Raw genomic sequence first — 13,652 nt, forward strand, 5'->3', positions numbered from 1 at the left:
AAAAGGCCGTCGGTGATGGAGAAGCAGGCATCCATCTGCAACAGAGCAATGAGCCCCAATGAGCACCAAACGTGACTGACCTTGGCCTTCTTCTTCCGCATGCGGTGGATGCGCGAGGCCAGCTGCAGGGTGGTGAGCGACTCGCTGTACTGCGCCGGCGAGTCGGAGATGTGTGCGATCATGGTGGTGCGGCAGTTGATGTTGCCCAGCGACTCCCTCAGCAACATTGTCAGCTTGCTGTCCCTGCGCAGCAAAGCCAGACAGCTCACGCTGGTGCCAACATCCAGCTTCCCCGGGACACACTCACACTTCCCATGACATGCCAAGAAGGCTTACACAGTCAAAATCCGAGCCTCACGTATGCTAGTCTGTGCTCATATTAATACATTTTCACGCGGCTGTTAACCTCTGGCAGAATGGTTAGTCTTAACTCTTAACTAGTGTTTCCCAAACAGGTCTTCAGGGACTCAGACATTCCATGTGTTTGCTCTCTCACAGTTCCCGGTAGGGAGAAAAAATGTGGACTACCTGGCAGAGACCTTGGAGGGAACAAATACATGGGCCGTCTGTGAGTTCTCAAGGACCAGATTGGGAAACTGTAAACACGGTGATTTACGCGCAGTTTTCCTGGGAGCAGTAACCAGTAAGATCTCCCAGTTCCATTCACGCTCCGCTCCTTCCCCGCTGATCCTATCTTCAACTTCCACACAACCCTCACTACCCCCTTATCTCCCCCTCTTCTGCTGCATCTTCCTTCTTCCAGTGCCACAATCCCGTTCTCCTCTCCATTATCGATAGCTTCTCCTGTATTGCCCGGATTTCACAGCTCGTCCTCCAGCTTTCACCAGGTAAAATGAGCCGCGGCGATTTACCCGCAAGCAAGCCATGAGGGTTATTCATGGGTAGCAGAGCCTGTGCTGTTGTAAAGCTGTCAGAGTGCGTACAACTGCAAAAGCCCTGCCCCTCATCCCTCACTCAGTTATTTTCAGACTGAGGGAGGATGACAGCTTGGCACCTCACCTGTAAGGGACGTGCTTAGCCCCGTTAGCCAGGGCCAGAATGACGTTGCCAAGGGCATTTAGTGACAGGCACAGTCCACCACCTCCATCCCTGCTCTTGCTCAGGACCTTCTCGCAGCTACCCAGGTCAATGAGATGCAGGCGACTCCGGCCTCCAGACACTAGAGGGGGGGAGCAAAGAGTGGTGGTGAGCTTTCATCTCTGCACACACGATCGCTTCTTCCTCCAGGTGCCAGGAGAAGCCAGACCATTGGCTGACGTTGCCGTCTGGTTTATTCATGACTAAGATGTGGTGTGTTTTCAAATCCCTGGTTTAAAGAAAAATCTATGCAGGTCCAGATACCAGACGCTTTATGCAAACCCATGGTTGTCAAACACACCAATGCTACGATGATGTCAGACTGGACACTGGGCTCTGATAGTGACATTATGCTATACGTGGTGCTGGCACCCTTGCTTGGGAGAATCAGGCGATAGGTCACTACAGTGTGAACGTCTGCATGCCACAGATGCTTCACGCCCACGGCAGTGACCTCCGGACGTCAGCAGAAACAGCAGAGTTGGTGTCCAGAATCCAGACTCAGCACTGCAATAAAAACTAGCCTCACACCTTTGACAGTAGCATTGGGGCATAAACGTTCCTGAGAAGGAGCGTCATACCTCATTACCTGCTCTGATTTATTTTCACGTTAGGAAGCATCCGCTCTGCACAGCTGCTGCCACAGTGAAGCATTAGCAACAGGCCTCACGTAAGAGAGCCCTCAACGTCACTTGTGCTGATCAAACGAAAATTTCCCTGCTCGTTAATATTCTTGTTAAAGTTTTAGTAATCAGTTCAGGCAATGCTCATTAATGCAGCTTTTATTCGGCAGTGTGGGAAGCTCAGTCTGAGCCGGCTTAATCGCTTCACCCACCCGACAACGATGTCCGAGCAAATAAATGAGAGTGAGGCCATCACACCGTCACGAGATACGGTGAGGAGCTGAGCCGGCTGAGGCCGGGATGCTGGCCGCATGCAATCTGGCACATTCTACAAGGACTTAACTTTCCCACGGGGGGGTCCTTTCACAGGCGGCAAAGAGGCAAGGAAAAGGGGGTAAAAAAAATCCCGGGAAGTGAAGCCATTTGTTAAAGGGACAAAGGGCAGAAAGGGTAGAGGAAGTCAGTTCAAAATGGGACGGAATCCAGCAACGTTTGGGTTCATCTGAAATGGGCCTGCCGGCATTCTTGGCGTGTTACAGGAAGCGAGGGGAGGGACACCGGCGCAGGTCACAACTGACAAAAGTGACTGCAGGTTACAGCAAGTGACTGATGGACAGACAGGCTGGGCTACTCACTTCCCCCTTTCCCACTCTTCTCCATGCGGTACTGGTAGATGTGCAGCGTGAAGAGCATGTGCGAGTTGCGGCGGTCCTCCTCGTCGCAGTCAGGCCGGCTGGTGCTGCGCGCGGCGATGGCTGCATCCAGGAAGAAGGCGGCCTTCTCGGCAGTGGGAGCGCGGAGCTCGCTCTGGTTCTGGAGCTGAGTGGAGTAGGGGGTGCAAGGGGTTACATTTTAGGGAGGAGGAAACGTGAGAGCAAGAAGCCAGCTAATTGGACCCAGGCATACATTTCTTGCCTATCAGACTGAATCTCCTGGGCAATCATAGGAGCAGATATGCACACTGAGGGAGGGGATTAGGAGAGGTAATGGGGGGGGTGCCGGGAAGCACTGTATCCCTGGAATGCTAAAGCTTCATTCTAGAGCAATGTGGGGGTGGGGGGTCCTTCAGGAGGGAAAGAGGAGAGTTTCAGAGGACTCAAGGCTGCCTTTGAAGTGCCGGTCCTTGGCAGAAAAAAAAACAACATCTGACGAAAGCACCTGTCAGGGCCGTCAAAGCAGAACCCGCCCCAGCCCAGGGCAATTCGCAGTGTGGCTAGATCCAGTGTGACACAGATACTGTGGGTAACATGCGTGGACATATACAGGAGCTGACGTGCAGTGGAATGAGCGGGCAAGGGGATTCGGGTCCATTAATGACGGTCCTGACAAAGGAAGATCGAGGGCCTGGCACAGGACAGCAGGTCAGACGGGTGGCATCATAAATACCCGGCCGCCAGCTCACCTGGGTGCCGCAGATGGGGTCCTCGCGCAGGTAGATCCCCGGCGACTGGCCGTCTTGCAGACTGCCACTGGCGACCTCAGACAGCAGATCACTGAGCGTCTCGTCCTTGCCGGAGATCTCCACGGCGGAGACGCGGACTGAGAAGCGCGTGCCCGTCTTTTCCTTGCGCTCATTGATCAGCTTGAAAAGCCAGGAGATGGCGCAGGGGGCGATGCCCAGGCTCTGGGTGGAGGAGTCCTTGCCGATCATGGTGTACGTCTTGCCTGGATGAGACCGGAACAGGTGTTGGAGGGGGCGGAGCACATGCACTCAAGGTGAAATCATTTATGCCGCCCCAGCATTCATGCCACCCCAGCATTCATGCCACCCCAGTAACATTCATTATTTCCCCTTCGCATTGACTCGTTTGGATACATAGTTACTCATTAACATGGAGAGAGACTCTGACAGCCACAGCTGGAGGCTGGATGCCCCACAGCTGCCAAGAACAGGGAGAGGAACAATGAGATACTCAGGAGCCAAAGAGCTGGAAAATGGAAGCCCTTCGAATTCGGGGTGCGGGGGGGTTAATTACACGGCCGTTTCAGACACGCTGGCCCTGCCTCCCCCCTGCAGTCGCCCGGCCAGGCGCTCCGTGCCACTGCTGTGGACTCCAAGTGAAGCCAATGAAAAAATGGTGGGACAATATGGTCTCCGACAACAAGAGCCCCGTCTGCCGGCGTGTGGAACGTCAGGAAGCACCCAGAAGGCCGAGGCTTATAGGACACGCGGAGCCCGCCAAGTCAATTATCAGCAGGGCGCTGAGCGCACTCCAAAGCAGCAGGCCAACTGGGGGGGGGGCAAGCCGGCAATCAACAGGGACACGTCCTGGGTTACCTAGTCTGACGTGGCCGAAGCAGAAGATGCAGCCGTCTGCTCCATTCACCACTGACTGGATGACCTCTGCCACAGTCCCCGAACATACCTCCGCCTGGGGGGGGGGGTTAGGGTTAGGGTTAGTGTGTAATTCTTTGTGTGTGGTGGAGAGCCTCCTCCCCCCTCCATACGACACACCACTGCAGACCACCTTGCATGCTCCACCTCATGAGATGGGTATGGTTTCCCTTCAGCACTTCAGGAACTTCATCACAGGAGGATAAAGCACTCATACGCTCCTACCAACCCACCCTGCGATTGCTGCTGGATCCCCATTGAGCAGTGTTGGAGAAGGCGGAGCTAAAGGAAGCCCCTCCCCCTCCCCCAACTGCTCTATGATGGGATTTTCAAATGCCAAAGCTGTCACATCAGCAGCTTCATCACCAGCTGGGTGCCAGACAGCTGCTTGTCACTGGCCGGTCCCCTTCAGCGAGGCCTGCGTCCACCAAACACTCTTACTGTCAGCACTGGCAATTAGCATAGAATCATTATGCGTCTCTGAAAGGCCTGTGGAACGCAAACCGGCAGGGATGCGGCTGTCAGCCATGCCCTCGCCGCCAAGATGCCTCTGTCATGTCAGCTGCAGACAGCCACCGTTAAGCCTTATCTACAGCTGCAGTTTCAGACCTCAAACACAAATCGAAAAAAAAAGGCTGGGCCAGCAACCTTGAGGAACGGGCACCCCACGCCCTATCCCTGAGGCCAGTGTGGGATGTTAACTGGGAACAGGGGGGGGCTTCATACCTGGGAGGCATCCTGGGTGAAGATTGCATCGAAGGCGAACATCTTGGGGGCGGCCACCACAGCACGCCGGGGCCCTGAGTTGGAGTGTGTGCTGAGGGATGGGTCATAAAGGGTCAGCTGCTTCTTGCGGGGATCCACCTTCAGGAAGGACATGGACTCTGAGGAATCCGGGGGCTCCGTCGAGGGGCAGATGCGCACCATCACTTTCACCTGTGGGGTGAAGTTTTCGACATTCAGCTGCTAAATCCTCTTTCGGTGCTGGAGAATCTAGCAAAAGATCGTTTCTGGGGGTCAAACCCAAAAGCGTGGCACGTCATGCCCAGACCTGAAGACCCTCACAAATAGGCAAATTAAAAACACAATCTCTGGAAGCTTCTCTTTGCACATACTGTGATGCAGATTGGATCAGTCTGGAGTACATTTACTCCGCACTGCAGCCAGAATGCTGCCATCGTAGAGACCCCGTAGACCTGATATACCGCCAAGCCGAGCGACGTGGCTGCCTTAAGTAGCATTCCCAGTCTCCCCACCTCTGGTCGGGAACCGCTAACGCCCCGCCCTCCCCTGCTCCCCTGTCCCCTGCAGTCTTTGAAATGAATTCACAGCAATGCTTCAATTAAGCTGGATGCACAAGCGACTGCACTGCATGGGACACATCCTCTTCGCATTAACAAATTAGCTGCTCTGAAGGTCAGGGAGTCCTTTTCCCATCATTCATCCCCCCCCCCTTATGAAACCACAGTACATATCAGCTGCATTAACCTACAAGGCCCATGGACCTGAACGGCTCGGTGGGCAGAACGGGACCCGCAACCCAGTATACGGGAAGCAGCAGCAGACGGTAAACGCTCTGCCCGTCTCACCCAACGCTCTGCCCGTCTCACCCAACGCTCTGCCCGTCTCACCCAACGCTCTGCCCGTCTCACCCAACGCTCTGCCCGTCTCACCCAAAGCTCTGCCCGTCTCACCAAACGCTCTGCCCGTCTCACCAAACGCTCTGCCCGTCTCACCAAACGCTCTGCCCACCTCACCAAATGCTCTGCCCGTCTCACCAGGCCCGTCTCACCCAACGCTCTGCCCGTCTCACCCAACGCTCTGCCCGTCTCACCAGGCCCGTCTCACCCAACGCTCTGCCCGTCTCACCCAACGCTCTGCCCGTCTCACCAAACGCTCTGCCCGTCTCACCCAACGCTCTGCCCGTCTCACCAAACGCTCTGCCCGTCTCACCCAACGCTCTGCCCGTCTCACCAGGCCCGTCTCACCCAACGCTCTGCCCGTCTCACCCAACGCTCTGCCCGTCTCACCAAACGCTCTGCCCGTCTCACCAGGCCCGTCTCACCCAACGCTCTGCCCGTCTCACCCAACGCTCTGCCCGTCTCACCCAACGCTCTGCCCGTCTCACCAAACGCTCTGCCCGTCTCACCAGGCCCATCTCACCAAACGCTCTCTCAGGCAGCCTGAGCGCCTCTTCTTCTACATAATGTTTAATGTTCACATGCTTGTCCAACAGCATTACCTATTTTTACAGCGGGATAATTTCCTGATGGAATTTCAGTTAAGTACTTTGGGTGCAACTAAAATTCCTCTCAAAATGTAAGATTTAAATTATGAAATGTTCACTTTAGTCCTCTTTTTTTTTTAAAAAAAAAAAAAACAGCATAAAGCAGAGAGGGCTTGTATAAAGGATAATGGTGATCATCATATTCCTCGGTGTGACAGTACATTCTGGGCCATGTGGCTGTGTTTCATGTTGAGGTAGATGACAGGCGGACCTTGGGCAGCCCAGCTCAATAAGCCTTGGTACCTGTGACAAGGGGGCAGCCTTTGCCCTCTCGATTGCTCACATGAACACAAACCCTAACCCTCAAGCACCCCGGCACTCCCCAAGACCCCCTCCCCCCACCTGCTCTCAATTGTGCAGACTTGCGACCCACAGTTGAGAAGACAGCCGGATCCGGTTCCAGCTGCCTGCAGTCAACTTCCAGCTGCCCCCCCCCCCCAGGACCTCGGACAGGCTGCCACATTTGGGCAACGATCCGGCCTGCACCCTGCACACGTTGGCCAGATTCCCATGCCAGCGTGGAAATCACACGCACTTGCGGCCCGGCGTTCCGAGCCTCCTGCCCACATTCAGTAGAGAGAAGCCACCTGATAACCACGGAGACGTGACATGACGGCTGTGTCTCTCCACGACGCACTCCTCGGCTGCCCAGCACGAGGTCCGTGCACAGGGCTCCAATTCCCTCCCTCCAAATGTTAGAGCCTGGATGCTCTATGGCTATTAAGCGATAAGGAATTCAATCTGGGACAATAAAGGGGGCAGTGATGGAAAGGGAATGACCGCCTCACATCAGGGAGGAAAAACAGGCATCCCACTCTTCCTTTCCGCACGGGCAGTGAAACAGACGCCTCTGTGTTTTTTCTTCCCTTCACTTTCCCACATCGTTAGAGCCCAAACAAAAGGGTATCTCCCCCCCCCCCCCGCACAACTTCTGTGTGGATACTGTTACAAATCCTGCCTCAGTGCTTGGAGCAGCGTCTCTTACTGACTGCATTCTGGCAAGATTCCGGCGGGATGCCGGCGTTCCTCGGGCCCAAAGCGAGTGGCGCCCTCCCCTCTATGGGTGTATCATTTTGATGGACGCGTACATGTGTTGAACAAATGACTGTTACTGTGACATTTAAGCCGGCCCCTGTATAGGATGGCTCCTGTTCCCCGGCGATACGGCAGTCGGTATATTTACATTCAGCAGCTAGTGCACAGCGTGGTGCTCACACTGCCCCCCACCCCCCCAATTAAATGGGATATCTTTTCCATCTCCCCCACTCACTGCATCCTGCTTCTCCCCTCTGCAGTGCCAGGGCCAGCTTAGGAAAACGGGGGAGCAGATTAGAGGAAAAAAAAACTACGGTGGACTAATACAGACAGATGCCGGCGTCATTCAGGGGAACGATGCGGACATGGGTGATAATCCACTGGGAATAAACTGGGAGTGGTCCTTAGATAAGGGACTGTCCCCATTTGCAGAGAGCCGAGGTTGTCATTGTGACAGAATCTGTATTTAGTGAATCATACTATATAAGATGTATTGGGATGTATGACAAGCTTAATTTTACTATATAAACCCCACAGAGTATCAGGGCCAGATCACTGAGATGCCTGCAATTCAAGCTACTTACATTTTAAACCAAGCTACTTAAAATCACAGAAACAGCGAAAGGCATCATGGAGAAGGCAGCAGATCTGGGATCTGCTGACAAGACGAATCAGCTCAGCAATCAGGGGTCAGACCGGTTCAGGCCGGTTCGCAAGGAGAGGCAGTTGGCTAACGAGGCCTCCGCCCCTGAAGTCAGCCCTCAGAAAATCGACAGAACGTCATTCTCGGGCGACTTGAGCCAGGTGTGCTGCATTTTCTGAAGGAAACTCACTGAACTCTATTAAAGGGATATTTAATGGGCAGTTTCCATAGCGGCGTAAACAATAGCCGACAAACAAAGAGGAAGGGCGGGCGTCCTGCGGCTGAAAGTGGCCGGGTGAGAGAAGCACAACCTGGAAGCTGTTCCCTCTGCTCTTCCTTCCCCAAACACTTGTTCCAGTACCTGGGCCAGCAGGTGGCATAGAGGCAATGTAGTCAACGCAGGCCTAAGTGGGGCAGGAAGCCAACCGAGGCATTCGAGGTGAACCGTGAGCAGATTTCCAGCTGTGCGGCGGGATATGAGCGAGACGCCTTCTATATAAACTGTCTGTGACGTGCAGCAACATTGGGCAGGCTGGAGGCGAGACGTCTGAGTGAAGAAAGCTTCACTGCTTCACTGGTTGCAGTGCGTTCTACCCTAGTGCCCTAGGGCCAGCCATCTAAGGTGAGAAGCAGCCCTCACTGTCCTTCTGATATAATTTGAGGATGTGTATAGAGAAGCAGGGCAGGTTGGCCACAAGAGAGACTTGGGCTGCCCTATCAGAGCTCAGATCAGGACCCCCTCCGTTTCACAGCACTGAAAATATGTCTAAATCAGCTTTACCGATTAACACAGACTTTTGTTCTAATCTCCAAACAGGCGTGCTTGGTAGTCCATGTTCCCCCGTTACACGGAAGAATTCTCCCTAAGCCAATCTGAGACAGATGGTAAACAGTCAATATTTCCAAGCGAACTACGCCGATCTTATTGGACTGAGTGAGGTGCGGGCAGAGGGAGGGGCCGTGTGGCTAGTTAGACGGAGCCAAGGTTGGGTTCCATGTGACCCCTGTGCGTTGCCATGGGCAAAGACCCCTCCCCACTGAGTGCCCGACTCACTGCCTGGTGCTTCCTGTGTGGCGCTTCAGAAGATTCTAGCGAAAAGAGCAGATGATATCACAGAGAGCCGGAGCAGTCCGTGGGAAGGCTCTCACCAGGCTCCGTTTCTGCTACTCCTGTAAATCCCACCTCCCTTTCCAGGCCGGAACTGTGGCCCTTCCTGTTGAGACCCGCAGACCCTGAAAACTGCAAACAGGGACTGTCCTGTCTGATGGAAAATGTCCGTCAGAGCTGGGATTTGGGGGTATGCACAGGGCTCCCGCTACCTGCCTGCTGTGTGTCCTTATGCCATAATCATTGAACACAGGAGAGACCCAAAAGTGTCTCCTTGGGATTCTGGTTGTAAAATTCCTGTTCCGTTGCACTGAGACATTGGGAAGCAAGAAGCCAAGGTACAAAAGCAGCCTCCTTAAAGGGATGGCCAAGGTGCCAACGCAGCCTCCTTAAAGGGATTGTCAAGGTGCAAAAGCAGCCTCTTTAAAGGGATTGTCAAGATGCAAAAGCAGCCTCCTTAAAGGGATGGCCAAGGTGCAAAAGCAGCCTCCTTAAAGGGATGGCCAAGGTGCAAAAGCAGCCTCCTTAAAGGGATGACCAAGGTGCAAAAGCAGCCTCCAAAAAAGGGATTGTCAAGGTGTAAAAGCAGCCTCCTTAAAGGGATTGTCAAGGTGCAAAAACAGCCTCCTTAAAGGGACGGCCAATGTGCAAAACCAGCCTAAAGGGATGGCCAATGTGCAAATGCAGCCTCCTTAAAGGGATTGTCAAGGTGCAAAAGCAGCCTCCTTAAAGGGATTGTCAAGGTTCAAAAGCAGCCTCATTAAAGGGATGGCCAAGGTGCAAAAGCAGCCTCCTTAAAGGGATGGCCAAGGTGCAAAAGCAGCCTCCTTAAAGGGACGGCCAAGGTGCAAAAGCAGCCTCCAAAAAAGGGATTGTCAAGGTGTAAAAGCAGCCTCCTTAAAGGGATTGTCAAGGTGCAAAAACAGCCTCCTTAAAGGGATGGCCAATGTGCAAAACCAGCCTCCTTAAAGGGATGGCCAATGTGCAAAAGCAGCCTCCTTAAAGGGATTGTCAAGGTGCAAAAGCAGCCTCCTTAAAGGGATTGTCAAGGTGCAAAAACAGCCTCCTTAAAGGGATGGCCAATGTGCAAAACCAGCCTCCTTAAAGGGATGGCCAATGTGCAAAAGCAGCCTCCTTAAAGGGATTGTCAAGGTGCAAAAGCAGCCTCCTTAAAGGGATTATCAAGGTGCAAAAGCAGCCTCTTTTTTTTTTTTGTCCTGTCCGGCAGCGTTAGCAAACAGAATCATGGTCTGAATGCACTGCTGTGCCAAACACATTTGCTTTACCATGAGGGGCCCTATAAACTCTGTACAGGCCCCTCATGTTGATCGATTTCTTTTTATTTCACTTATTTATTTCATTTTTAGCACATGTAAAATACTGCAGTGGCTGAGCTGGCCGAAGAGGAGGGACAGATAAGCAGCCTCCTTAAAGGGGCAGAATAAAGACACGAGATGAACACTACAGGCTGAAGGATCTGTCTAATTAGCCATGACCCCCCTCCAATGCCTTCAGTAGCTCTGTGGAAACCAAACCACTCCCCTCTCTATAGAGCAGGAGTTTCACAAACACAAGATCACAGAGCTGCTTCGCTCTCTAATCCTTTAATTATTTCATCTGTCACCATTCATTTGTCACGCAAACGAGGGGGAGTGGGACTGATAAGGGGCAAGGTCACGGGTCCTTGGTGAAGGGTGCTTCTGTATGTGGGGGGGGGGGGGCACGGTGGGAGTGTCCTCAAGAGACGCATTTATTCTTTGTAGAAAAGTCAGTGAAAAGCACCCCCCTACAAATATATCCCATGTGCTTTCATACTCCTGAACATATGTCTGCTATTAGTTCTATACTAATATTTATTAATCACCAAGTAATTAAAGTGAGAAGCACAGATGTCACCCTGTCATGGGACGGGTGGTGGGGTGGGGTGCAGCTGGGGAATGGGGGGCCCGTGGCCCTCAGCCACATCTGGACAGCATGGCCGCCCTGTAGCCCATGTGGGCCCTCAGCTAACGTAACATTCCCCTGAGCACCAGCACTCTGCCGTCCCAGGCATCCATGTCACACCCCTCCGCCCACCACTCAGCAAACTGTCACTGTGTCAGTGACAAGAAGCCCACCCCCCCCAACCATGGAATTCCATAGTAGGAGTTTGGCCGCACAGATTGACCGTCAGTATTTCGGAATCTCACTCGGCCCACACCTGCCGCAGTTCATCCAGGTGTCTGCATGTATATGTGTCCCACCCCCGCCAGCCAGCCCGCTTCCCCCCCCCAATCTCCTTACCTTGCCCATGCCTGGGTTGTCCTTGACCTTGGACACACCGCGGAGCAGACATGGCGGCGCGGGTGGGGGCGACAGCTGCAGGGTTGCGCTGAAGCTGGTGGGGTAGATGCAGAGCTCCTGTGGCAAGGCCAGTGGTGCCGGCGGCTTCTTACGCTTTGATGACAGGTTGAGCTTCTGAGCTGCCCTAAGAGGAGGAGGAACAGGCCTGGTTAGGCTGCTCTGCTTGTAGGAGGGGAAATGCTGTTGTACCTTTGAATAATGTGCTGGGGGATAGGCGAAGGAGGAGGATGTTATTCAATGGAGCCTTATGATGATGGGAAGGAGGGACTGTCATTCTAATTTGGAACCAATTATTGGGGGGGGGGGGTCCACGGTTTGAGTAAAAGTGAGGACTGTCTGGCAGGGAGCAGAGAGGGAGCAAATAAATGGACGGACTGTGGGTCTAAAAGGACTGGGCTGGGAAACACTGCTCTGTACCAGCGGAGCTAACAGATGGAGGGGCCTGTCCGCAGCGCCCCTCCGAAAAGCGACAGCCTCTCGTCTCCATAGCACCACAAAGCCCCAGAGAGGAGGGGCGACGTCGCAGACCAGCTGGAGGCACCGGGATCCGCACGGGCAGATCCACGTGCCGCCGCACATGCCAGAGCCCGGCGCCATGGCCCCGCCCCCCCACCGCACCCGCGGGCCGCGTCCACCCTGTTCCCCGCAGAATCGCTCAGTTTGACGCTGACGTCAGCCCCCCCCCCCCCCCACCTCGGCATTTCTGCTTACTGTGGCACCACCTTACCCACATGCAATGAGGCGCACATTCAGTCATCCCATTGTAAAAACCTAAGAGTAACACTCAGGTTTTCACTAAAAAAACAGCTATGTTTATATGGGGGGGCGGCGGGAGAGGCTGCTGAGGAAGCCCCTGTTACCTTAACAGCCCCATCAAAAGGCCGATAACCGATTACCCCCCCCCCCGGCGAGCAAGCCATGTATCCCGTTTCAGACAGGCCTATTTACCTACGTCCCGAGGCGTGAAAACATCCCTATTCCTCTAGTATTATTTAAATTGATCGCCTGCAAAGAGTCTGTAAAGTGCCTGTGAAGAGCTACATCTGACTGAATTTTATTTCATATTTTATTTATTTAGAGCTATTGGAATGTATTCCCACCAGGGTGTAGGAGGGGGGCAGGGAGGTCGCACTTCTTCCCATTCCCCAGCGGGGGAGCAGTGAGTCACACCCATAAGCGCTGCTGGCGTTGGGGCCCGGAGCGAATCAACAACACTACCAGGCTCTTCTTCTGAACAGTACCAGCACATTCTGGCACCAGGAGAGGGCCCTGGGTCAGAGCCGAACCGGCACCCTGGCGATTGACAGGAATTTCATTTTCACTGGGGGAGCAGAGAGAACACCCCCTGTGAGAGTTTGAGATTCTCTTCAGATTTAACCTGTGTTGGGCTTCTATCATGTATTCACATGTTCATTCACACCAGATGTCCCCACAATGTGATTAAATTTGCTATTTTGACCTTTTCGATCCCCACAAGGGGAAACTCAATTTTATATAAAATATATATATATATGACTGCAATCAAAAAACTAACAATGGTAAAAGTCTTGCATTTTGTTTTGATTATTTATGTTTAAGGTTAGGGCCGGGTAGGGGTAGGGGGCTAAATACGAACAAAGTATGTGTGGTGTAGGGAGCGTACATATAAGTGAGTATAACTGTGATCATAGCTCGAGTGTGTGAGTGTGTCACTCTGTGTGTGAGCATGTAATTGTGCGTGCGCATCAATGTAAGACTTCAAGGACGTGAGATTAAAGGATCCTGCCAACATGTGTGTGTGTCTCTCACCAAGAGAGCCAGCTGCTTCTGTGAAACCAGCCTGAGCTCATTAAGAGTCCTGCTCCAAGCGATTTGGATTGGGGGGGGCTGCCGGCGTCCCCCAGCACCCGTGCCTCCTGGAGTGACAGTCCCGGCCCTCTCACATTCGACGCCCCCCTGGAGCGGCAGCCCTTACGCACAATCAGGAAGCGCAGTACCGGCTGCTGGAGCAATTATTGCGTCCAGGAACGGAGCTTGGGGAGCGGGGGGAAGCGTGTAAGAGGGTGGGTGTGTGTCTGCGTGTGTGTGTGTGTCTGCGTGTGTGTGTGTCTGCGTGTCTGGGTATCCAAGGCATGTAAACTGATGTGGGGTTTTGAATGAACACACACACACATACACACACACACACACACACGTTCAAA

At 53.5% G+C, this 13,652-nt stretch overlaps 1 protein-coding gene across 3 annotated transcripts in view; it reads right to left on the bottom strand.

Annotated features, from left to right (window-relative positions):
• kif26ab (kinesin family member 26Ab) overlaps positions 1 to 13,652 on the bottom strand; it is a 71,350-nt gene that overhangs the window by 9,851 nt on the left and 47,847 nt on the right. For all 3 annotated transcript variants that reach the window (XM_048975202.1, XM_048975203.1, XM_048975204.1), the window contains 7 exons: positions 11,413 to 11,596; positions 4,783 to 4,992; positions 4,000 to 4,093; positions 3,124 to 3,386; positions 2,357 to 2,540; positions 1,021 to 1,180; positions 81 to 243 (listed from right to left, as the gene is read on the bottom strand). In XM_048975202.1, coding sequence (XP_048831159.1) covers positions 81 to 243; positions 1,021 to 1,180; positions 2,357 to 2,540; positions 3,124 to 3,386; positions 4,000 to 4,093; positions 4,783 to 4,992; positions 11,413 to 11,596 — 1,258 coding nt within the window. The remainder of the gene's footprint in view (positions 1 to 80; positions 244 to 1,020; positions 1,181 to 2,356; positions 2,541 to 3,123; positions 3,387 to 3,999; positions 4,094 to 4,782; positions 4,993 to 11,412; positions 11,597 to 13,652) is intronic.

This window comes from Brienomyrus brachyistius, chromosome 14 (genome assembly GCF_023856365.1).
Source record: "Brienomyrus brachyistius isolate T26 chromosome 14, BBRACH_0.4, whole genome shotgun sequence".
In the NCBI taxonomy this organism is placed as follows: Eukaryota; Metazoa; Chordata; class Actinopteri; order Osteoglossiformes; family Mormyridae; genus Brienomyrus; species Brienomyrus brachyistius.